This window comes from Bufo bufo, chromosome 6, assembly GCF_905171765.1.
Source record: "Bufo bufo chromosome 6, aBufBuf1.1, whole genome shotgun sequence".
Taxonomy (NCBI): Eukaryota; Metazoa; Chordata; class Amphibia; order Anura; family Bufonidae; genus Bufo; species Bufo bufo.
This window is the reverse complement of record NC_053394.1, coordinates 239,271,247-239,298,019: the sequence shown is the minus strand read 5'-3', so window position 1 is coordinate 239,298,019 and position 26,773 is coordinate 239,271,247. Positions and strand designations below refer to the sequence as shown.

Here is a 26,773-nt window from a genome sequence, read left to right as displayed (position 1 = left end):
GGTAGAATAGTAGAGGTGACAGGTTCCCTTTAAAGCTGCAACCTCTGTGTCTAGACCAGGCATGCTCAACCTATGGCCCTCCAGCTGTTGCAAAACTACAACTCCCAGCATGCCTGAACAGCTTACAGCTATCAGCCTACAGCAGGGCATTATGGGAGTTGAAGTTTTACAATAGCTGGAGGGCCGCAGGTCGAGCATGCCTGGTCTAGACAGACACCACTAGAAGTCATGGCGGCATTCAATGGGGCTAAAACCACTAGTCCACAGCGCTGAAATTGAAAAACTGTGGCAGAATACGCAGCAGATTTTGCAGCTGCCAAATCCGACATCTAAATGGGACCTTACTGTGATTTTCCGTTTTTTTTTGGAAAATATGATTTGTAAATGAAACCTTCAATGCTTATATTGTGCGCTATACAAGAGATTCACACAACTTTGATTATAGCAACACTAGGTGTCTTACAATGTGTTGTCAGTTTTGTGACCTGTAAAAGGAAGTCCTTTGTAAGAAACCAGTCTTAACAGCTCATCCGCTGCAGAGATCTTTTTGCTTTACTTTACTTTTGCATCTAAGAGGTAATCTACCGTGAAAGTCTTGTCTGGCTGGGTGAAGAAATCAAAGACAGACATGCGGGTGAGGAGAAGTAAATAAAGCAACACAATAGCATTACAATCTGTCATTCGTGCCACCTAAATGTGCAGCCCTTTGTGAGACAGAGGCAGTTCTCTGAAGCAAAGTATACACATGACGCATTAGTAAAGAAAGCACAAATGGCAACTGTTTATATTCGGTGGCAGTCATGACACACAATGCCATCACCATCAAAGGCACTATACTGGCACCCATAAAATATGTAGATTTTCTATTGTTAAAAAAAAAAAAAAAATTTAGATTTTAGGTTAATGAGTTCCATTTTAATGTGAATAAAGTGATATCAATAGTCAACTTTGGGGAAGGTTCTTTTCTGTCCCAGCATGATTGTGCCCCAGTGCACAAAGCAACGGCTGAGTAAGTTTGGTGTAGAAGAACTTGACTGGCCTGCACGGAGTCCTGACCACAACCCAACTGAACACCTTTGGGAAGAACTAGAACGGAGATTGCGAGTTAGGCCTCCTCATCCAACATCAGTGTCTGACCTCAGAAATGCTCTACTGGATGAATAAGCAAAAATTCCCAAACACACTCCAAAATCTAGTAGAAATTGTTCGCAAAGGAGTAGAAGCTGTTTTAGCTGAAGAGGGAGGACCAATTCCAAATTAATATCTTTGGATTTAGAATCGTATATAAGTGTAATATGTAGGTTTCTCAATACTTTTGTCCATATTGTGTGTATATATATATATATATATATATATATATATATATATACATACACACTGTACATACAGTATTTGTCTATTTATACAGTTATTGATTTGCTAATGTACAGTATGTGTATCATGTATTAAGATTATCAAGGGCAAATTACAGTGGGATCCTTGCTTACAATAGCTTTGTGTTTTTCAGATTATATTGCTTTGTTCAGTACAAAATGCCATGGATGTGATTTTCCTGTTGAAGCAGGTGACAAATTCATTGAGGCCCTTGGACACACTTGGCATGATTCCTGCTTCATCTGTGCTGTGAGTACATCTGTCACCATTTAGCCGACCATTTTTGAACCATATCCTCAGTTTCAGAATTGAAAACATTGAAGTTCATTTAAAAGTGGAGCTCCTATAACGATTACTTAAAGGGGTTCTCAAGGTTTTTAATATTGATGACCTATCCTCAGGATAGGTCATCAATATCAGATCAGTGGGGGAAGGGAAGGCGTGCACAGTGGACGCGTGCAGTCTCCCTGCTATCTTTCCTCCAGAGATTGAGAGAGTAGCTCCCTCTAGATGATCCAGGTGCCGAATGAGGCACTCAGTCTATTAAATTAGCATGCCAAAATAGGACATTTGAAAACAAATTTTTAACTGGACATCTTCTTTTAGGGGATGTTTTACTATTTTACTTTCACCTTTGATTAACTAAGCAAAATTATATCTTAGTGCAACTAATAGCGATAATAATTTTAACTTATATAGCACATAACATAAGTTTAATATCAAAATAGTTTAAAATCGAAGTGAAAGATACAACTTATCATGAGTAATAATACACTACCAAAAAATTGAAAAAAATCTTGTCTTTGTCCGGCTCACTGAGATGGACGCACATGCTCAGTTTCATCCTTTAACTGCCTCCTGAGCTGTGATAGGGAGATCTGAGACACACCCCCTGGCCTGCAACAGAAAAGACACTCCTCTTGAGCTGTCAACTTTATATAAATCTAGTAGAGCAATGAATGAGGAGATCTCTGGATCTATGTGAGGCGCAGGGCTGGTTCTAGCTTTGATAGAAAGAGATTGTTATGGATAACCCCTTTAATGAAACTGAGCTGAGATTTACAAAGTATAAACTGCTAGTGGTGCTTATTGATCTTACAACCAAGCCTTATTTTGGGTTCTGCACAGGGTATATGTTAAGTCAGAGTCACATTAAAACTGGGTGGCATCACCCTTTGGCTGCCACTCTGCCATGGTAATGGTCATACAGATGCTGGTTATCCTCCTGTGGTATTTCAGTCCAAGCTCTTTCAACTGGGACCTGCAGTTCAGACAAGGTGGTTGTTGTCTGCGGTGCATGGGAGATCCATCGCCTCATCTAGACTTAGACACTCTTGATGTGGGAGAGATCTGGTGATTTAACTCACCAGGGGAGATGCTGGATACCTTGAAGAGCACATTATGTAGTGTCGGTAGTGTTTGAGCGGGTGCTACCTTGTTGAAACATTATGTCTTCGGATTGAGTAAAAAATAACGCAATAGGACTGGTTCCATGATTTGCTGGACTCATCAAATGCTGGTCAATGTCACCTCCACAAATACCAGAAGGGAGTGGCGATGGTAGCTAATGGTGACCCACACCATGAAACCTGGTGTCTTTGCACTATGAATGATGGCAGTAGGCACTCTACAGACCTCCTGTAAATTCTGATGCAGCCATCATATAAACCAATAGTCTTTAGTGATGAAAGCAGGTTCTGCCTTGGTACTAATGATGGCCATATCAGAATTTGCATGAGGGCTGGAAAGCATCTACTGTCATCATGACCACTATAATGCCAGAGTGGTAGCTAATATCGCAGCAAGGGGAGATGCCAATCAGTATTAATGTCTCAATACATATTCTGCTGTAGAACTCAAAATAAAAGGTACACCACTTAGTTTATGTAATCTTTCACCAAGTACCACTAGCAGTTTATACTTTGTCAATCTCTGCTCAATCGAATTAAGATTTTCAGGAGCTCTTTTTTCATCTTCTGGGAGTATATAGCAATATATCCTCTTAAAATAAATTGATAAATTAATTCTTTTTTTTCTATTCTAGGTTTGCCATGTGAATTTGGAGGGCCAACCATTCTACTCCAAGAAGGACAAGCCCCTGTGCAAGAAACATGCCCATGCTATCAATGTCTAAGGAGCATAACTTAATGTAACACTAGGGACAGGCGGCTCCCAAAAAGTTCCTAACATCATATTTTGTTACTTTAAAAAAGCACTGCATGCTACCATGCAGCTGAAATCTGTTTTACACAATTGTGCAAAACAAAAAAAAAAACACAATATTAAAAATTAAGTTTTAGAAATCTATTCAAAATTTTGAAAACAACTAACTATCATTGTGTAACCGCATGAATACAATGTTTTTGTTAGTCAAACCATTATTATGTGAAACCTGCAGTGAGGCCTTGAAAAGATGAGGATAACGCAAGTCTATTAATCAGCATTGTGGGAGTGATATTTGGCCTCTCTTCCCACCTTAGCACTGGCCCCTGCTGGTTTATTCATTATCCTTAGACACTTTGAAGAAAATAAGAACTTTTCCAAGACTCACAAAGAGCATTGTGCTTCTCTGGAAAGCTCATCACAAAATATTAGACTGTAATGACATAAAGATATTATTGAAACTGTTTCACTACAGACCAATGCTGGAATCACAATGATATCACCTGTAGGTTACCCTCCCAAGGTGTGGGGTCCATGAATGACAGTGATTACATAAAGTGTGCCCTTGTATATATCCTTTACCCAAGATATACACTGGGGCTGCAGAAAATAGTCCTGACGCCAAAGAAGTTTATTAAACACATGGCATTCGACTAAGTAGCAGCCTTGTACAAGTATGTGGAGAGTATTGTTCTGATGATACTGTTGGGAGATTGAATGCAGAACTAAAGTCCTAGCAGAAAAGTAAGCAGAGTGCCAAACTACCAGATGTATGGTATTTTTAGAGCGGCCGAGGATAGCATTTTAAAATAAATGAAGTGCATCCCGGCCAAAAAAGGAAGTGCTGCTCCACTGTTTATATCATGGTCCCCAGCACCTTTCTAAGCAGAGGGAATTAGCCAATATACAGTCTGATTGCCAGAATAGAATAGTCTGAAAAAAAGACGCAAAAGAAAAAAAAGAAGTGCACTTTTTATAAAACTAGTAAGATACTACTTGACTACAGCCGGTAATCACCCATATATACATTTAGAATATGTCTCTACAATCAACCAGACTTTGCAAGAACTATAAGTACACCACACAGAAAACAACACTTAGACAATATTTCTTTAAATACTACTACCATATATAATGTGATCTGTGAACCATTCCTTGGTGGCCAAAATCAAACTGACCATAATGAGGTAACCTTAAAGGTGGCCACATGTAGCTAGAGCTTTTTAACACTAAGTGAAGAGAAGGATCAGGTAATCGCAAGAAGATTTTTCAGATTTTTTAAAAATGTGCTTGTGTGATCTAGAATCCTTCTGATCGAGAGACAGGCCTGATCATTTCCCTTCTTTTCTGCCCCAAAGGATAATGTAGGTGGTAGGTGACACTGAACATTCAGTTTTATATGAAGTCGCAATAACATTCACGTAAAAACATTTTAATAAAAAAAATGGATCAATCCAATAGCCCTGATTATATGCAGATTGCAATAATAATATTCCTAGGCACTCATCTTAAAGGGAACCTGTCACTGGGATTTTGTGTATAGAGCTGAGGACATGGGTTGCTAGATGGCCGCTAGAACATCCGCAATACCCAGTCCCCATAGCTCTGTGTGCTTTTATTATGTAACAAAAAACAATTTGATACATACGCAAATTAACCTGAGATGAGTCCTGTCCCTGAGATGAGTCAAGGACAGGACTCATCTCAGGTTAATTTGCATATGTATCAAATTGTTTTTTTTACACAATAAAAGCACACAGAGCTATGGGGACTGGGTATTGCGGATGTGCTAGCGACCATCTAGCAACCCATGTCCTCAGCTCTATACCCAAAATCCTGGTGACAGGTTCCCTTTATAGGCAAGAAAATGCACAAAGTACATGGTAATAGTAGAGCAAAGTTATGCACTGAGGAATGGAAATAATAAAGATATACATATGTAGGAGAATTAATGGCAGAAAAATTGTAAGATTGAAATGGAGTAAGTAAAGTGGGGTGGGATGAGGTGCTCATGTTTCAGAGAATGAGCTTTCGTTGCAAAAACATCACATCTGAGAAAATTGTAAATTCATATCCAAGACCTTATTCACACAGTCAGTGTTTGGGCAGTGAATTCCATCAGTGATTTTGACCCAAAATGAGTTTATGGCCAAAAACACAGAACAGGTACAAAACATTCCTTATCTCTGTGTAAGCTCCACTCCTGGCTTTGGGCAATCAATGGCCAGACACCAACTGTTTGAAAGTGGCCTAAATGACATCGCCATTAAAGTGATTGTTCCTTTTCTGAGGGTCTTTTGGGAGAGTCCTCCCATAGCCAAACCTATGGAGGGAATTGAACCTACCTGCTCACTGACGCCGGGTCCTGTCTCCTTCACTTCTCCGCTGCCACAATGTTCAGTTCCAATGCTGTCAACATCTGGTTTAGCACTGCTGCAGCCAATGACTGGCCACAGTGGTGAACTGCCTCATTACTGTATATGACCATTTGACGCTACCCAAGGAGCGAATGTTCCTGCTGTGGCCAGTCATTGGCTGCAGCTGTGTCAAACTAGACGTTGACAGGGGGCGACCCAAGCACTTCAGCAGTGGCAGGGAGGCGAAGGAACTGGGACCCAGTGGCGGGGAGTAGATAAGTACTGTTGAATGCTTCAAAGAATGCTTCCTTCCTCACTCTGGCCACGAGAGGAAGGTCTGCCGAAAGTCCACCAGAAGATGAACAACCACTTTCATGACAAAAGTAGCTTAATGACTATTCATATTTTTATATGTTTAACGGGAATGTACCCAATACTAGGATATAGGCAGAGTTGCCTTGAATGAAACTTCAGGTTGGGCCCATCTTATTCTCTATTGACAGTATAAATCTGCTTAGGGTTCCCTAAGCCCTAAATTGCTGGCAAACAAGGAAAACTAGAACCGATCTAGGTTCATACCACAATTCAAACCCCAAACCTTCCAGAGGAGACCTCATTGACAAATGTTTTTGTGGGGCATCTCTCTAGATATGTTTTATTTTTTATATAAAACTGCAGATGGTGATACCTTAAAAATTTAATAAAGGAGTTAATATTTAATATTATAGGCCTATATTTAAAATATAGATAAAATGGTTTTGGTGAAGGCCAGGTCGTATTTAGATACCCCTTTTACATAGCTAGTACAAACAGTTTTGCATTTGTTTTGCAATCTATATTTTATTTAATTCAGGTTATAAGGCAGCAAGCACAGTTGGATTTTTTACTGTCTGCAAAAATTTGAAATCTGTTTTAGCTTTCACGATGATTAGCTTTTATTACTTTTAATGTACTAATTAGCTTGAGTGTCATTTGATGTTTAATAAGTGTTAACGGCAAAGAATAGTAACACCACGGTAAGCCACATAAGTGTTTTGTAGTAGCACAGTCATGCTGTAGTCATCTCCAGATCTGATCAGAGTCGATTTTGGAACTGTACGTGACTCAGTTGTAAGACTATGATTAAGTTCCAAAAACTAGAAAGTGATTAGGGGCAGTTTCCTTAGTCCGATCTTGCTACTAGAAATCACCCATGTAGCTTAGACCAAAGAATTAATAAAGTAGGTAGGATGTGGCTGCCTTGGTTTTCCAAGACATTTTTCATTGTGTTTTTGTGTAATATTGTTTGTTGTAGGTTATTGTGATACTAATACAACATAACATTTTTTAATTGCATAAAATGATGAGGATTGTTACATAAATATATGTAAGAACAGAAGATGCACGAGTGCCTTCGTTCTAGATCTGTGGACAGATGTAGTCAGAGAATTGAAGATTGTGGAAAATATTTTTGTGATTTATTTATGTGTGTGTGGGAAAAACTTAGTATATTTAGAGTTGGGGATAACGTGTGAATGACATTGTCACTATAGTTTTAATCTTTAGGAGTTAAAGGCAGTGGTTTTGACAAGTAGTGCACTTGTGAGTAAATCAGCTGGAAAATTACATTTTCTTGAAGTAAAGCCACATTCACACTGTGCTGTTGAGCAGAGGATTATCGGGGAGAAGGCGTTACTTCCCGATAACTGCCTGCTCATCAGTGGAGGACAAGCAATTGCTACTGCAGTTGCTCATCTTCATACACATTCACAGTTTCTGGGTGGTAAACGCAGTTTACACAGCACGATCTGCTCCCCAGAAATGACGGTTGAGGTCAGTGTTGGACTGGAGTTCCTTGGGCCCACCAAAGGAAATTATTGTAGTGGCCCAATCATTATATCAACAATGAAGTTTAATAGGTTTTGAATCAAAGAAATAGACTGCAGTGGCAAATCACTGGCTTAGAAGGCAGCCAAAATTTCTTTTCTCTCCTGGATCTTTGGGGCCCATGAGGTGTCTGCATGAAAGATCACTTTACCAGATGAACAAGCATTTTGCTAGTTCATCGAGTGATGAGCACCTATAACGTAGTCAAAATCTGCCCATGGTTGTCTAAATGCGCCTTAACAAATCCAGTCACTAGACCTGAGCACTGTTAAACTAGAGTCCAATTGGTGCACACAGTTAGAGGAGATTGGATATCTCTAGTTGCTTTTCATTTGAGCCAAGTGACTTGATAAATGGGTTTAAGTTGGTATGGTGGGCCAATAATGAAGGCAGGGATCATTTAAAAAAAAATTCCAATCAGGTTATTAGAAATTTCAGAACAATATACGCCAAGCTATGGACTATGCATCTTTGTCATTAGCTCCTATTTTGTCATATATCAAAATTGCACACCATGAAAAATACAATATAAATGCATGCATTGTTCTCTCAGGCTGCAGCCATGTCTTCTCCTTCATCTGATGCTAGTGCACATAAGCCAAGAAGTTTAGGAAGAGGGGGCTGGGTTACTTTCCAATGACTGTATATATGCCATTAGAGGCCCCTGGCTGGCAACATACACAGTTATCCTTTAAAACAAAATGGCAACATCAAACAATGGACCCCATTAACTTACAATATTCTAATACTATAGTGTTTGCAGTTAAGAAAGTTGCAAGCCACCTGGTAAAGTGCAAAAACAAATCTGACATGGTCCAACTCTTTGTGATGGTTTCTTGCAATGTTATATTCCATAGAAAACCTTAAGGGCCCCCTGCACACGATCAGGATTGCGTGCGGATTTTCCGCGCGGATTTGCGTGCGGAAAATCCGCACCGTAGGTCATGTCGATTGTATTCTATGAGAATTTGAAATTCTCAATGCACACGATGCGGATTTTTTCCGCGCGGATTTTGACCTGCGGTGCGGATTTTAAAATCCGCGACATGTCAATTAATTTTTTTTTTCCTGACCGGATTTTCTTCATTCACTTAGTGAAATCCGCATGCGGAAAATCCGCACCGAATCCGCACCAAATCCGCACGCAAATCCGCACCAATTAATGCGGATTGACCGCACAGATTTGCCTGCGAACACCTGCGGATTTCAGTGCGGATTCTCCGCACATGAATCCTGAACGTGTGCATGTACCCTTATAAGTTTGGTTGGAGTCTCGCTAATGTCATGAATCTACAGTGACTGTTGCTTTGAAACCCTAGTCTCAAAAATCTGATTAAAATGATGTATTTTTCGGTAGTTTCTTGACCCAATCATAGATGCATACAGTGATTATGTATAATTTCATTTAGTCTATAGCCACATAAATAATAATGATGGTAACTCACAAATCTGCATTTAGTAAAGTATTACTGTTCTATGAAAAGAAATATACTGTATTATAGAAGAAGACAAGACACTGTGTTATGACTGTTGAAGGGTCTGAACGGGCTGTGCTTGAAACACAGATTTACACTGCGCCAATGAGCAGTTGATTGTTGGGAAGGAAGCATTCCTCCCCAATAGTTGTCTGCTCATTAGTGGAGGTGAAGAACTGCATTTACATGCAGTGATCACCTCCACAGTATGAGGATGATCGATCGATACTGCTCCTCCCCAGACAGCTGTTTACACAGCACAATCTGCTAACCATGATTAAAGTGTCCACACCAACAGTGGTTACACCCCATAAACAAGCGTTTCTCTTGTTCACCAGGTGATCTGCGGCACCTTTACACAGGCAGATTATCAGGAATGAGCGTTTGTAGGAATGTTCTTTCTCGATAATCTTCCCGACAATTGGGCAGTCTAAATTAGGTATTAGTCTTCTTTCAATCTTTGTATAATGCACCCATTGTACACCTTCAAAGCCAAAATGCAATAACAAACGAACCCTGTGTAGTCTGATCCTGCAGTCCCACTTCCTTCCATTTGTCCCCTACTTCTTCCTCAGATAAAAAGAAGATTCACCAGGTCATATATATATATATATATATGTCCAACATATTTTCAGTGCATGGATAATATTTTGACAATTATACCAATCGAACTGGTGAAAGCCCAGCACTCAACTGAAATTCCACTAAAGGTAACTCATTGGCAAAAGATTTTAAAACCCTAATAACAGCTTACACATTTCAAACATTACTTTGTCATAGGCAAAAGTTATACACGTAATATTCAAAACATGTTTTTGGATGGGTTTTAAATGGTATTGCCAATAAAGGAAACCTTTTAAAATGTTGGTTTGAGCTGGACTTTGTCCAACTTGATCTACTTCTTTCTAACATACATTTGGTATTTAAGTATAAGGCATGGGAGAGACTGCAAGGAGCAGGACTAAAAGATCCGACTACAGAGAATTTGTTTGCTGTCTGCTACTGTACCATGAAGACTCATAAGTCAGCATGGTAGTTGTAGACACAAAACGGTAGGACATTTTTCATTAAGATTATTTAGAAAGTTGTCACTTTCTCCATTCTAGGTGCATTAAAGCAATAAAAACAAATTGAAAGTGTATATAGCCTCTAAATATTGCCATAGACATACAACATTGCATTATGTTTGCCATGAGTATTTCTTTTAAAGTATATGTATCTTGTGGCTAAAGGTTTATAATTGTTCTGTATTAAAATATTTATATGCTGTTGCTAGCATTTTAAAACGTCAGTAGGGTGATAAAAATGCTTTGACTGTTAACAGCCCCTTATGGAGACTACAGCATTATAGGACAGCTTACTTCAGAGGCTAAACAAATATGCTATGGTCAGTTCACTTGTATCATGTTATTTGGCCAGCAGATCAGGGAAAAAGATCTGGTGAACCTCAGATTTCACACAGTAATATAAAGTGCTATAGTCACTAAACTGAGTGATGGATGATTTAGGGTGGTCTGCTTTTTCCTCTTGATTCAAGAATGAATATGATTTGTTAGCTGATAAATTGTGAAAATGGAGACGTTCAGTCACAAAGGCGTACTGGTTACAGATGTCATTGTAGGCTGCCATGATGATTGAAAGAAGACTAAAATATATTATAGGTCAGTGTGGGTCTTCATTTTCCCACATGCGTAATAATGATCCCCTCTATATCATTACACTTGCTTGAAAAGGTTAGAGCCTAAATTCAATGGGGGAGATTTATCAAACTGGTGTAAAGTAAAACTGTCTTGGTTGCCCATAGCAATCAATCAGATTCCACTTTTCATTTTCCAAAGGAGCTGTGAAAAATGAAAGGTAGATTTGGGGATTTTCTGCCATTCTTCTCTGCAGATCTTCTCAAGCAAGTTGAATGGCGACCCATGATGGATAGCCATTTTCAGGTCTCTCCAGAGTCTTTTAATTGGGTTCAAGTCAGAGCTCTGGTTGGGCCACATCAAGGACATACACAGAGTTGTTTGTAAGCCACTTCTGTGTTGTCTTGGCTGTGTTCATAGGGTCATTTATCAAACTGGTATAAAGTAGAACTGGCTTAGATGCCCATAGCAACCAATCAGATTCCACCTTTCATTTTCCAAAGGATCTGTCAAAAATGAAAGGTGGAATCTTATTGGTTGCCATGAGCAACTAAGCCAGTTCTACTTTACACAGGTTTGATAAATCTCCCCTAATAACTTTTAACACAGACCTCAAAATAATGGCAAAATACTATTTATAATATCTACATTTGATTTCTTAGGACAGATTGATAAACATAATGTATTACGCTGTTGCCAAACACTGCCTTTACTCCACCAATTGCTCTTGCTTTTATACTCTTTATGAACTGCAGTTTACAGTACTACAAAAATATTGTGTGAATGTATAATGCATGTATTTTGTTCTGTGAAAACACGATTCTAGCTAACATGTCTGTGTAGACATATACACTGAATAAATAAAGCTTTTTTGTTGCTGCTTTCTGTCTACTTGAATTTTAATTTTCATAGACTATTCCTTTTCTAAACAAGAAAAGACGATGGACATTTACTAAGCTAAATGCACCAAAATTCTGCTTAATTTGTGAAATAATTGCATACATGTTTTGCACCGCTCACTGAACTATGGGGCATGACTTAAAATATGCCAATGTGCACCAAAGTTTCATGATTTTTTTTTTTTTATTTTTTTTTTTTTACATATTTATTGGTATAATAGCAAAGATAGAGAAAATGTACATGTCACATAAATTATTATGGAATAAATGAACATAGATCTCCAGTGTTATTAAATAATATGTAATAATGTAAGTTAAGAGAGTTGGCACAGTTCAATCAGGGATTCCATATTTGCGAGCATCGTTCCCTGATGTAATTTAAAGTGGCATTTCATTTTTCATATAACGCAATGTGGTTGACCCTGAGAATAACCGCGAATACTGAAAGTAAGGAAGACCACCACCTGGATGCGATATGAATCCTTGAGGACATTAGAATATATTGTAGAAGCTTGTAGGCAGTATTGTTAAAAGTTGGCGGTTTAAGGCCTAGCAGATATACAGGTGCCGACAAGGGAAGATCCTTCCAAAACACTTCAAATAGTCCTCTTTTGATGTTGGTTCAGAACTGTCTCACTATGGGACAAGTCCACCAAATATGAAGGGTGTTACCGGTTTCTTGGCAACCTCTAAAACATAAAGGAGAAACCATTGGATAAATGAGGTGTAATCTAGAAGGCAAATGGGGCCCACTGAGAAAGGAGGGGGGGGGGGGGGGAATATGCTCAATACGATATAACTTTTAATAAGATATGCAATAAAATACACCACAAGGATGCATCAACATAACAAACAAACAATGGAGGGGTCCAATCTTGGTACCCCAATACTGGTAGTAAGAAAATAGATCTGCTACGCCTGTGGGGGTGCACGCAGTCTTACCAGACCAACCAAATGGCTAGGATCAGCTTGACTTGGGTAATGCCTGGACCAGAGTACGTCCCGTGGTGGGGTGGTGTCAATGGAGGCAGTGATGGAACTGTACCCTATCTCACCCTAGAAAGAGGGGACTGCTCCCATACTGCCTGTCTACACAGAGCACCCGCCCCAAAAGGGGAGACCCCGTCCGGATACCTGTCCCTAACTGGGACCTGATCTCTAACACTAAAAATATATATATATACGTTCCTTCAAACCTCCCGACGTGGCACGTTTCTGTCGTGTCGACTCCTCAGGGGAAGATGGTACATATAGGAAGAACAAGATGTGAAACCGCAGGTAAAAAGACCCCGCAGCAAAAAAGCTCCTACAATTTTAGGAAGAACTTGTGGACTGTCACCCCCCGATATTGGGATGCAGTACTGCAGAGGGAAAGATGTTCCTCTGCTGGTCGGTGTATGAGGGTATGGTGGTCCTCACTAAAGGTAGTGTCCCTATAGTTTTGGGGAATATACTAATCATCTACCAGCCACACTGATACATACCTCTGTGGGATTTAAATAAGACCCATGTGCGCCTTTCCTAGAAGGACCGCCCTGCGATCATCTGCTCCGACGTCTGACGTCACACGCACGCGCGACACGTCAGACGCCGGCGCCGACACCACGTGATGCAGGCGGCCAATCTCAATCGCGGAGAAGCGGCTAAGGAGGTTGCCTAGACAACGATAGGTAGGAAACCATACAGAGCGCTCACAATCTAGTGCGTCCATAGTTACGCTGTGACCCAAAATCGCAGCAAGGTTACAATGACATTTATTGCATGGATACAAAGGACAGGGTTCATCATAGAGAGGGCTAAAACATGAAGCCATATACCATAAGAATATGATACCAATTAATGAGTTAGTATTCCAATCCCCCTCAGGAAACCTCAGAGGGTGTTTAGATAAAACAGCCAAAATCAAGCTTCTTATTAAGACCCAGGGGGGCGGAGGTCTTCAGACAAAAAATCCAGCGTGATTCACGCTGGAGAAGATTCTTATCCCAATCGCCTCCCCTGAATGGAGGCTTGACAAGATCAATACCCATAAATCTCAATTGGGCTCTTCCATTATGGATCACGTGACGCAATCCACCTGGCTGCGGTCAAATATCGTGGGCTGTCACAAGTGTGGCAACTGTGTAGGGTGTAAATATATACATACTACAAAATCATTTGTAGTATCTTTTACAAACCCATTCTGTGCATCAAAAACTATAATTCCATATTATACATTAGCCCAAAAGCTTGACCAACCCCCACCCACCAGCACTGATGCAGATTTGTTTCCATTACAGCTGTACACAGTTGTGTATAAACCTTACACTATGTATCTTTATAGATGCATATACAGCTCAGCTACATGTGTCTTCTCCAGTCCCCTAACATCACTTTGGCTGAATGGCTTCCTATACAGCCCTGCTACATCTTTATTCTACTCCCCCGCTAGCACTGGGTCTGAAAAGTTACATATACAGCTCTGCTACATCTGTCTGTTTATCTCTTCAACCAACACTGTGTCAGAACAGCCGCATATTCAGCTCTGCTACATCAGTTTCTCTCTTTCACCAGCATTGATGCTGACCCGCCACATATACAGCTCTCCTACAAAAGTTTCTCTCTTTCACCAGCATTGATGCTGACCTGCAACATATACAGCCCTGCTACATCAGTTTCTCTCTTCCACCAGCATTGATGCTGACCCGCAACATATACAGCTCTGCTACATCAGTTTCTCTCTTCCACCAGCATTGATGCTGACCCGACATATACAGCTCTGCTACATCAGTTTCTCTCTTCCACCAGCATTGATGCTGACCCAACACATATACAGCCCTGCTACATGTGTCTATTCCCTTCCCCACTAGAACTATGGCTGAACAGCAGCATATTCAGCTCTGCTACATCCATCAGCCCCAAGTGCCTCCATCAGCCCCCATATGCCTCGAACAGCCCCTCATACAGGGCTGTGGAGTCGGTAGATAAATGGTCCGACTCCTCAGTTTTTGGTAACTCCGACTCCTCTGTATTTAATATGCAAATGTATTTTATACTATAAAATACATTTGCATATTAAATACAGAGGAGTCGGAGTTACCAAAAACTGAGGAGTCGGACCATTTATCTACCGACTCCACAGCCCTGCCCTCATATCCCTTATATTGCCCCCCATCAGCCCCCATATGCCTCAAATAGCCCCCATCAGCCTCAAACAGCCCCCAATATGCATCAAACAGCCCCCAATATGTATCAAACAGCCACCATGAGCCTCATACAGCCCACATCAGCCTCATACAGCCCACATCAGCCTCATACAGCCTCCATCAGCCCCCATCAGTCTCATACAGCCCCCATATGCCTCATACAGCCCCCATATGCCTCATACAGCCCCCATATGCCTCATATTGCACCCCCATCAGCCCCCATATGCCTCAAATAGACCCCATCAGCCTCAAACAGCCCCCATCAGCCCCCAATATGCATCAAACAGCCCCCAATATGTATCAAACAGCCCCCATCAGCCTAATACAGTCCCCATCAGCCTCATACAGCCCCCATATGCCTCAAATAGCCCCCCATCAGTCTCAAATAGCCCCCATCAGCCTCAAAAAGCCCCCAATATGCCTCATACAGCCCCCAATATGCCTCATACAGCCCCCCATCAGCCTCAAATAGCCCCCATTAGCCTCAATAGCCCCCATCAGCCTCAAATATTCCCCCATCAGTCTCAAATAGCCCCCATCAGCCTCAAATAGCCCCCCCATCAGCCTCATACAGCCCCCATATGCCTCAAATATTCCCCCATCAGCCTCAAATAGCCCCCATAAGCCTCAAATAGCCCCCCATCAGCCCCCAATATGCATCAAACAGCCCCCAATATGTATCAAACAGCCCCCATCAGCCTAATACAGTCCCCATCAGCCTCATACAGCCCCCATATGCCTCAAATAGCCCCCCATCAGTCTCAAATAGCCCCCATCAGCCTCAAAAAGCCCCCAATATGCCTCATACAGCCCCCAATATGCCTCATACAGCCCCCAAAATGCCTCATACAGCCCCCCATCAGCCTCAAATAGCCCCCATTAGCCTCAATAGCCCCCATCAGCCTCAAATATTCCCCCATCAGCCTCAAATAGCCCCCCCATCAGCCTCATACAGCCCCCATATGCCTCAAATATTCCCCCATCAGCCTCAAATAGCCCCCATAAGCCTCAAATAGCCCCCCATCAGCCTCATACAGCCCCCATATGCCTCAAATATTCCCCCATCAGCCTCAAATAGCCCCCATCAGCCTCAAATAGCCCCCCCATCAGCCTCAAACAGCCCCCCATATGCCTCATATAGCCCCCCATATGCCTCATATAGCCCCAAAAGTGCCTCCATCTGCCCCCTCAAGTGCCTCCATCTTCAGTAATCGTTGGTGGATTTAGTGGGGCGAGTAGAAATGATACTTACCTATTAGGAAATAGTCTCTCCAGGTCCTCCGATGTCCGTCCGCACACTCCGCTGCCTCGCCCGAACTGTTCGTACGGCCGCGCATGCGCGGCTCTTTCTCAGACGGGATGGATACTCTGCGCATGCGCGGCCGCCCGAAATAGATAGCGACGTGCACGTTCACAAGTTATTCAACACGCAGGATCGCAGACGCTGCAGTGCGCAGCGTATCCATCCCGTCTGGATGCGGCAGGCGAGATGTGGCCGTATCCATGGGAAGCAAAAATAAACAGCACTAAGAGAAGGAAGAAATTTGAAATAGAATGGTAGGATATTTTTAATGAAATGTATAGGAAAAAGTCTTCAGTGGGGGCAAAGGATTTTAATTAACACTGATCAATAGGATGATAATACCCCTTTAAGGTAACCTGCCAGTTTCCCTTACTGATTGTCGGGCAGCATTCATGGCACTGCTCCAATGTGAGAGTCTCTCCCAAATCTACCTCCCAGCCGTGAATAAAGGCCAACTTGGTATCAGAAAGTGGTGAATTCAAAATAGAGTAAATAAGGGAGAGAATACCCCTCTCTAAAGCTCTATATTTGCATAGCCATTCAAACATTGTGAAGTCTATTGTGCAGGGAAGATAAAAAATTGAAGATTTGAGTAACTCTAAAGAGTTCTGAAGTTGGAGGTGAGAAAGTAGAAAGAAAGAATGCTCTGGACATGAGTTTAGAGTTAATTAAGAAGTCACCAACAAAGCGTAGCCTGGCATGCTTCCACCAAACAAACAATGCTGGTGACAACCTAGGTGGAAAGAAAGGGTCAACTAACCCTGAGGCGATATCAGGCGACCAAATTAACACTAACAGGGACACCGGCATCAATAAATCAGATTCAAGTAGAACCCACTGCGGAGGATTAGTGAGTGCATGGGATGATACTAATTGTGATAGTCTGGAACACTGAGAGTCCACCCACTCTCTTATGTAAGTGCATAATAGACCTGAATATTTGAGGTCTCTTATACACCCATAAAAAACAGAAGATTTCATTCTGTAATGATTTGAGAGCAGAACCCGTAACTGGTACAGTATGGGAACGAAAATAATACAATATCTGTAATATCTTAAGTGTGTATTTTGCCTATCCATGAAAGAGTAGGAAAATTTCAGGTAAGCTGTTCCTGGCAGATTTTAGGGATGAGATGGGCTTAATACCATCTAAAAGTGGCATCAAGAGTTTTCGGTAAATTACCGTAATCCCTAAATAAGAACGATAATGATCCCTGGTTTTAAAACCGAAGTTGAGCATTATTAAGTCTCGGACTGAAGAGGGGGTGTTACAATGTAAAATCTCCGATCTAGCAGTATTGATACGTAGGCCAGAGAAACGTCCAAATATGGACAGACAGTCCAAAAATTTGGTAATGTCGTTAAGGGGTTTGTAATTGTAAGGAGCATGTCATCTGCAAAGAGACTTACTTTATATTTTGCGGGATCCAATCTTAATACCCTGTTATATTTGGATTAGTATGGATCATTATGGCCAACGGTTCAATAGCCAACGTGAAAAGGGCAGGAGAGAGGGGCAACCTTCTGAAATACCCATAGTGGCCATAACCTGGTATACAGTACAGACCAAAAGTTTGGACACACCTTCTCATTCAAAGAGTTTTTTATTTTCATGACTATGAAGGCATCAAAACTATGAATTAACACATGTGGAATTATATACATAACAAACAAGTGTGAAACAACTGAAAATATGTCATATTCTAGGTTCTTCAAAGTAGCCACCTTTTGCTTTGATTACTGCTTTGCACACTCTTGGCATTCTCTTGATGAGCTTCAAGAGGTAGTCCCCTGAAATGGTCTTCCAACAGTCTTGAAGGAGTTCCCAGAGATGCTTAGCACTTGTTGGCCCTTTTGCCTTCTCTCTGCGGTCCAGCTCACCCCAAACCATCTCGATTGGGTTCAGGTCCAGTGACTGGAGGCCAGGTCATCTGGCGCAGCACCCCATCACTCTCCTTCATGGTCAAATAGCCCTTACTTTCAAAGTTTTCCCAATTTTTCGGCTGACTGACCTTCATTTCTTAAAGTAATGATGGCCACTAGTTTTTCTTTACTTAGCTGCTTTTTTCTTGCCATAATACAAATTCTAACAGTCTATTCAGTAGGACTATCAGCTGTGTATCCACCTGACTTCCCCTCAACGCAACTGATGGTCCCAACCCCATTTATAAGGCAAGAAATCCCACTTATTAAACCTGACAGGGCACACCTGTGAAGTGAAAACCATTTCAGGGGACTACCTCTTGAAGCTCATCAAGGGAATGCCAAGAGTGTGCAAAGCAGTAATCAAAGCAAAAGGTGGCTACTTTGAAGAACCTAGAATATGACATATTTTCAGTTGTTTCACACTTGTTTGTTATGTATATAATTCCACATGTGTTAATTCATAGTTTTGATGCCTTCAGTGTGAATCTATCTTTGAATGAGAAGAGTACTGTAGGAAGACCAAGAGAGGCTATCAAAAGCCTTTTAAATATCCAAGGCCAATAGTTAAATAGGCTGAGATTTTGTATTAGCCCACTGAATAACATTAGATACCTTTCTTACATTATCTGGTGCTTGCTGACCCGGGATCAACCCTACTTGATCAGAATGTATTAAAGCAGGGAGGTAACGATGAAGGCATTTTGCTAGTATGGATGTAAAGAGTTTAAGGTCAACATTGAGAAGGGAGATGGGACGGTAATTCGCAGGACTCAAGAGGTCTTTATCAGGTTTAGGGATCATCCTAATTAAGGCAGTAAGCATATCTGCAGGTAGTGCGCCCCCTTGTAGGATATAATCTCATAAGCTTTTTAATTGAGGTGCCAAAATATCCTTGAACTTTTTGAAATACAATACTGAAAATCCATCCGGTCCTGGAGATTTACAGTTTTTAAGGGACATTATTGCTGAGTCTATTTCCTCATCCGAAAAATCTTGATTAAGAAATTCCACATCAGACGAGGATAAAGTCAGAATAGGTAAAGTTGCAAGAAATGATGCGATGTCAGCGGCAGGAGGATCCGTTGGCAGAAAGTATAGCTTCTGATAATAAGCGTGAAATTGTTGGTAGATTTTAACAGGATTAGAAGTGACCTGCCCCCTTGCATCTTTAATTTGATATATGGTATTAAGACGTTGCCGGGCACATAATCTGGCTGCAAGCATTTTATCCGGTTTATTGGATAACTTGTAAAACTTTGCCTGGGTCCATCTCAGGGCCTTCTCAGTGCAGTGCAGAAGGGTTACATCAAGCTCAAGCTTTGTGTCTCTAATAGCTTTAATAAGATACAGGGAGGGATGTCTCTGATTAGCTAGTTCTAAACGTAAAAGTTTAAAGAGGACCTTTCACTAGAATAAAATATCTAAACTAACTATACAGACATGGAGAGCGGCGCCCAGGGATCCCCCTGCACTTACTGTTATCCACGGGCGCCGCTCCGTTCTCCCGGTATAGCCTCCGGTATCTTCATAGTTAGGCTCCACCCAGGGGAACCTGCCGCGGTTTCCTTTTCCCATGCTGTAGCGCTGGCCAATCGCAGCGCTCAGCTCATAGCCTGAGAGAAAAAAAAAGCCTCTCAGGCTATGAGCTGAGCGCTGCGATTGGCTAGCGCTACAGCATGGGAGAATGAGACGCAGGCAGGTTCCCCTGGGTGGAGCCTAACTATGAAGATACCGGAGGCTATACCGGGCGAACGGAGCGGCGCCCGGGGATAACAGTAAGTGCAGGGGGATCCCTGGGCGCCGCTCTACACATCTGTTACTCCAAGTCTGCCTAGAATGTTCCTTCTTCAATTTGGATGCTTTAGCTATGATGACCCCCCTTAGAACTGCTTTATGCGCAGCCCAGTAAACTGCATTGGAGGTATCAGGGAGATACATTAATACTGAAGTATTCCCAAAGTGCTTCAGATACATGATTGGTTATAGAGGGATCTGTAAGAAGGGAATCATTCAGTCTCCAGGTAAAGGGGCACCTAGAGGAAGATTCTAAAAAATTCCATCAGGTTTTGTTGCAAAGCATGCCAAACAATAAGCGGTATAAAGATAGACGAAGTGATTAGTAATAGGTATGAGGAAAGAAAAAAGAAAAACTTAGACAAAATAAAAAACTTTAAAAAATGTAATGAAAAATTAAAAAAAAGACAAAAAAACATAATATCTATATGGAATAGAAAGTGAAATAATTAGATATCACATATATATATATATATCAAATACACAGTTCTTCTACTTTAGACACCATTTTGGAAGTAAATAAAAAGATTAACACTAAAATAAGGAATATTAACCCCTTAAGGACACAGCCTTATTACACCTTAGTATCAGGCCATTTTTTGCAAATCTGACCAGTGTCACTTTAAGTGCTGATAACTTTAAAACGCTTTGACTTATCCAGGCCGTTCTGAGATAGTTTTTTCGTCACATATTGTACTTCATGACACTGGTAAAATGAAGTCAAAATTTTTTTTTAACAAATTTTAATTTAACAAAACTTTTGAAAAATTTGCAAATTTCAAAGTTTTTAGGGACCAGTTCAGGTCTGAAGTCACTTTGCGAGGCTTACATAATAGAAACCACCCAAAAATGACCCCATCTAAGAAACTACACCCCTCAAGGTATTCAAAACTGATTTTACATACGTTGTTAACCCTTTAGGTGTTGCACAAGAGTTATTGGCAAATGGGGATGAAATTTGAAAATTTCATTTTTTTGTCAAATTTTTCATTTTAACCCATTTTTTCCACTAACAAAGCAAGGGTTAACAGCCAAACAAGACTGTATCTTTATTGCCCTGACTCTGCCGTTTACAGAAACACCCAATATGTGGCCGTAAACTACTGTACGGCCACACAGCGGGGCGTAGAGTGAAAGGTGCGCCATTTGGTTTTTGGAGGGCTGATTTTTATGGACCGGTTTATTTACACCGTGTCCTGTTTCAACCCCTCTGATGCACCCCTGGAGTAGAAACTCCCTAAAAGTGACCCCATTTTGGAAACTATGGGATAAGGTGGCATTTTTTTGTGGACTATTTTTAGGGTAAATATGATTTTTGGTTGCTCTATATTACATTTTTGTAAGGCAAGGTTACCAAAAATTGAAATTCTGAAATTTCATCTCCATTTGCCATTAACTGTTGAGGAACACCTAAAGGGTTAATAAAGTTTGTATAATCAGTTTTGAATACCTTGAGGGGTGTAGTTTCTTAGATGGGGTCACTTTTAGGGAGTTTTTACTCTAGGGGGGGCATCAGGGGGGCTTCAAAAGGGACATGGTGTCAATAAAAAAGGCCATCAAAATCGGCCTTCCAGAAACCATGTCGGTCCTTTCCTTTTGCGGCCTCCCTTTTACAGATACAGCAGTTTACGACCACAAATGTGGCGTTTCTGTAAACTGCAGTATCAGGGTAATAAATATTAAGTTTTGTTTGTTTGTTAACCCTTGTTTTGTTACCGGAAAAAACGGATTGAAATGGAAAAGTGCCAAAAATAGCGGTTTTGGCACCGTTTTTTTTTTTTTTTTTTTAACCGCGTTAATCTGGGGGGTTAGGTCATGGGATATTTTTAGAGGAGATTCTTACGGACGCGGCAATACCTAATAAGTCTACTTTTTTTTTTACAATTATTTAGGTTTTTGACTATATTATCTTTTTTGATACCAATTTTTTTTTTGGGTATCTAAAGTCTAAGGGTCATTTTTTTATTTATTTTTTTATCCAATTATCTCATGTGGGGGCAAATTTTTTGCGGGATGAGCGTACGGTTTTATTGGCACTATTTTGGGGGCTATATGACTTTTTTATCGCTTGCTATTAAACTTTTTATTATGTAAGGTGACAAAAAAAACAACTTTTTTTGCACTTTTTTTTCTGGACCGGGTATTTTTATAGAGGAGATTATTACCGACGCGGCTATACCTAATATGTCTAATTTTAATAAATTATTTTAGTTTTTTTGGGTGTCTCAAGTCTGAGAACCAGTTTTTTTTATCCGATGTCAGTGCTAAATTGGGATATAAATTTAGTACTCCATGGAAGTGTAATACTCCCTGAAGCAACAGTCAATGCAGAGGCCCGGATGATCGGGGCACGTGTCGCACTGAGTAGTCGTGTCCTTCCGTCGTATTTTTGGGTTCGTCTCTTCTTTCCAGTATGGGGGACCACACCTGGAAAGTGTTGGCCAGGGACGATCCGGGCACCTACAGTTCCCGAGGTACTCCGGCCTGCTCTTTCCCGGTCCGAAAAGATCAGGGCCATGAGGACTGCCTCATAGAACTGGAGGAATGTCCCTGTGCTGCCAGCGCTTCGGGATAGTACAAAAGAGTTGTACATGGCAACCTGTACCAAGTAGACCGCAACTTTTTTGTACCATGCCTGCGTTTTGCGCATGGTGTTATATGGCTTGATTCGAGAGATCAACTCCTCCCATATACCGATTGTAGTCGACGATACAATCGGGCTTGAGGACCGTTGCCACGGTACCTCGCACAGGGACAGGGGTGATGCCGTTACCATGAATAGTGGACAGCATAAGGACATCCCTCTTGTCCTTATACCTGACCAGCAACAGGTTTCCAGTGGTAAGGGCACGGGTCTCACACCTGGGGATAGGTACCTGGAGGGGGTGGGCAGGGAGGCCGCGTTGATTTTTCCGCACGGTCCCACAAGCGGACGTGGATCTGGCGGCAAGAGACTGGAACAAGGGGATACTGGTATAAAAGTTATCCACGTAAAGGTGGTAACCCTTATCCAGCAGTGGGTGCATAAGGTCCCACACAAGTTTCCCGGTAACACCCAGAGTGGGGGGACATTCTAGGGATTGAACCCAGGAATCTCGCCCCTCGTATACACAAAATTTGTAAGTGTACCCTGAGGTACTCTCACAAATTTTGTATAGCTTCACGCCATACCTCGCCCACTTGGAGGGCACATACTGGCGGAAAATGAGTCTCCCCTTGAACACAATGAGAGACTCATAAACCACGACCTTCCTGCCAGGTACATAGGCCTCCATGAATTTGGCCCCAAAGTGATCGATGACTGGCCGTATCTTATACAGACGGTCATGGGCAGGATCACCTCGGGGAAGACATGCTGCATTATCGGAATAATGCAGACATTTCCGGATGGCCTCAAACCGGGACGGGAGCGTGTCATGGCCGTACTGTAAAGTGGGGTCTGGTATAGGACGTCCCCACTCCAGTACAGCCTGACACTGGGTTTCTTGACCAGGCCCATATGCAGCACGAGGCCCCAAAATATCCTCATTTCGGCTGCACTGACCGGCGTCCAGCCACCGGGCCTGGCCAAAAAGGAGCCCGGGTGTTGAGCGACGATCTGCTGGGCGTACAGATTCGTCTGCTCCACCATCAGATTTACCAGTGGGTCACTGAAAAAAAATTACAAAAAAAGTCATATTCAGTGTAGCCCACTGTAGAAATGTGGATTCCTGATTGGCCTACAAAATCAGGAATCACGGGCTCGTATCGCTCTGGGCTACACCAGACTAGTTCACCAGCAGGGTGCTCCGGTGGATTTAACTGGTGGGCCGGGAAACCAGTACGAGCCCCAGAGCTGCTCGTACTAGTGTGGGCCACAGGGTCCCTAACATGGCGGTCCCCTTGCTCCGCCTGGCGTCGTCTCCGCCGCCTTGGGGGCTCATCATCATCGCTAGATGAGGACGCGGATGACAACAGGAATGTGGGGTCATCCTCATCCTCACTGGGAGCACCCCTGGGGGGTCTAGGGTCACACAGCTGTGCTGTGGACCCCAGACACCCTAACTTAGGGTGATGCAATCAAATTTCAGAAACTAACTTTCCCTTTTTTTCCCTATGCTGTCCCTATGTACCTGATGGGGGGTGCTGGGACACAGATCGGGTCCTGGGGGCAGAGATCGGCTCCTGGGGGTGCTGGCAGCGATGGCGGACACACGTGCAGGCAGCTCCTCTCTCCTCCGGCTCCGGAACACAAAAGGAGGAGGAGAGGAGCGCCTGCCTCTTTTGAATCTGCCTGCCGGACCGCCCACAGACCAATCAGAAAGCGATCCTGAGTGGTGATGTCACCATCACCACTCAGGATCGCTGGATGGTGATTGGTGGAGTGAAATCACACCACCATCACCATTCTGTTCCAGGTTATCGGGTCTTCAGAGACCCGAATAACCCGGAAACGCAGAAAACCGCAGGTCTGAATTGACCTGCGGTTTTCTGCGATCGCATACATGGGGGGGGTCACCGGACCCCCCGGCGCATTTGCCCCAAGTGCCTGCTCAATGATTTGAGCAGGCACGGGGTTCCGATCATCGCCCGCCGCGCGGCGGTGATCGAAAATACACAGGGTGTACATGTACGCCCTGTGTCCTTAAGTACCAGGGCACAAGGGCGTACCTGTACGCCCTGTGTCCTCAAGGGGTTAAATAAAATAGAGGGAGTACCACCATAACACATGTATACATCACCAAGTGTACCTTAAGAATGCCCAATTTCCCGATACATGAAAAACCACACTAAAAACGCACTTCACTCCCAGGAATTTATCAAATAACATCCAAGTATGTGAGTTGTTATATGAAATAAAGAGTGAATAAATCAAAAATGACACATAACATCATATATATATATAAACACAGTCCGGAAGAAAACATAAAGAATAATAAATTATGGAAACACACAGATAAGAAATACCAATAAAATAGAGGAACCATGACCACAGCACATTTACACATCACATACCAGCATGATAAATAAATGCACACCCTATGAATGTCTAAATCTATCAACATATGAAAAACCGCACTGAAAGCGCATTTACAGTCAGGGATTTACCAAATGACAATTAAAGGGAACCTGTCACCGGGATTTGATGTATAGAGCTGAGGACATGGGTTGCTAGATGGCCGCTAGCACATCCACAATACCCAGTCCCCATAGCTCTGTTTGCTTTTATTGTGGAAAAAAAACGATTTGATCCATATGCAAATTACCCTGAGATGTGTCCTGTACGTGAGAAGGAGCGCAGCACCGCTCCGCATCCTAAGAATCTTCTCCTTCCTCCCCGATGTCAGACAGCCAGCTGCGCTCCTTCACGCTGGACTCATCTCACGTACAGGACACATCTCAGGGTGAGAGGGCTGTACTCTTATAGCATACTTGCGGGCAACTACACGATACGGCACAGCCTCCCACCTGCTTTCCAATTTTCCTTGAGGCTTCTTGACACGTACCAGCACCAGGTCACCTGGCTGCAATGGTGCCCTTTGCACTGGGGTCTTATCAGGATGAGAATTTTCTTGCAGACGCTGCCGCACCAATCGATGAACTGTCTCAAGTCTCTGCCGGTGTGCCCACACCCAGGAGGCTGGATCTCTTGGAGGGAACCCATCCACATATTTTAACTGTAACTCTCCGACACTTCGCCCAGACCGTCCAAAGAGGAGAGTATAAGGAGAATACCCTGTTGTAGAATGGACCTGATTGTTATAGGCCCACACCATCTCAGACAAGAACTGAGGCCACTGTAACTTCTTGTCCTCCTCCAAAGTCCGCACCATCTGTAGCAAAGTTCTATTGAATCGTTCGCAGGCTCCGTTTCCTTGGGGATGGTATGGAGTCGTGTGCGACTTCTTTATCCCGTAGATACGTTGAACCTCTTTCATTACATGTCCCTCAAAGCAAGCCCCTTGGTCAGAGTGGATGTGTTGTGGACACCCGTACACTCTGATGAAATCTTGGCATAGGGCTCGAGCTGCCGACTCAGCGATCTCAGCGATCTGGTCCTTGGTGGCGGTCACCACCGCAAATTTGGTGAAATGGTCCACTATTACGAGGCAGTACTGGTGCCCACTGTTGGATGGGCCCACCATTAGGTAGTCTATTATGATGATCTCCAAAGGTTCCTGGGTCACTATGGTTTGCAGGGGAGCTCTTTGTTCTATCGCCTTATGGATCTCACAAGTTCGACATCTATGACAACCATTTGACGGAGGCCTGGGCAGTAAATCAGTCGCTGTAGCCAATGAAAGGTCTTCTCATGACCAAAATGTCCATTCTTATTATGAGCCTCAAGAGCCAATGATTGAGCCAGTTCACTAGGCACTACGATTTGGTAACGAATGTCGATTTCAGAAGGTAGATATACCTTTCGGCATAGCACTTCATTTTTCATCTCTAACTTTTCCCACTGACTCAGGACTGATAGCATTTCACGTGTCAGTCGTTCTCTTTCCTCTTTACAGGGCTTCTTGCCTTTCTCAACACACTTGATCATTTTCGCCAGCCCCTCATGGGCCTGCTGTATTTGCACCCATTCCTGTCGTGAAGGGCCAAAGAAAGGAGCCGTTTCGGTCCCTTCCACTGCACACTGCATAGCAATGACCAAGGCTTGTGAAAATCTTCTGAAGTCAGGCGCCTCTACATGCTCTAACTCATGATCTACGTCTCCGCTGGGGGCCTGGGTAGTGACCCTAGAAAGTCCATCAGCATTTTGGTTCTCTGTTTTGGACCGATACTTAATGCGGTAATTGAACTTAGAC

At 42.5% G+C, this 26,773-nt stretch overlaps 1 protein-coding gene across 14 annotated transcripts in view; it reads left to right on the top strand.

Annotated features, from left to right (window-relative positions):
- Window positions 1-3,681, top strand: part of LDB3 (LIM domain binding 3) — a 217,348-nt gene extending 213,667 nt beyond the window's left edge. For all 14 annotated transcript variants that reach the window (XM_040436930.1, XM_040436931.1, XM_040436934.1 and 11 more), the window contains 2 exons: window positions 1,508-1,623; window positions 3,419-3,681. In XM_040436930.1, coding sequence (XP_040292864.1) covers window positions 1,508-1,623; window positions 3,419-3,508 — 206 coding nt within the window. In that variant the 3' untranslated portion in view covers window positions 3,509-3,681. The remainder of the gene's footprint in view (window positions 1-1,507; window positions 1,624-3,418) is intronic.
- The last annotated feature ends 23,092 nt before the right edge of the window (window positions 3,682-26,773 follow it).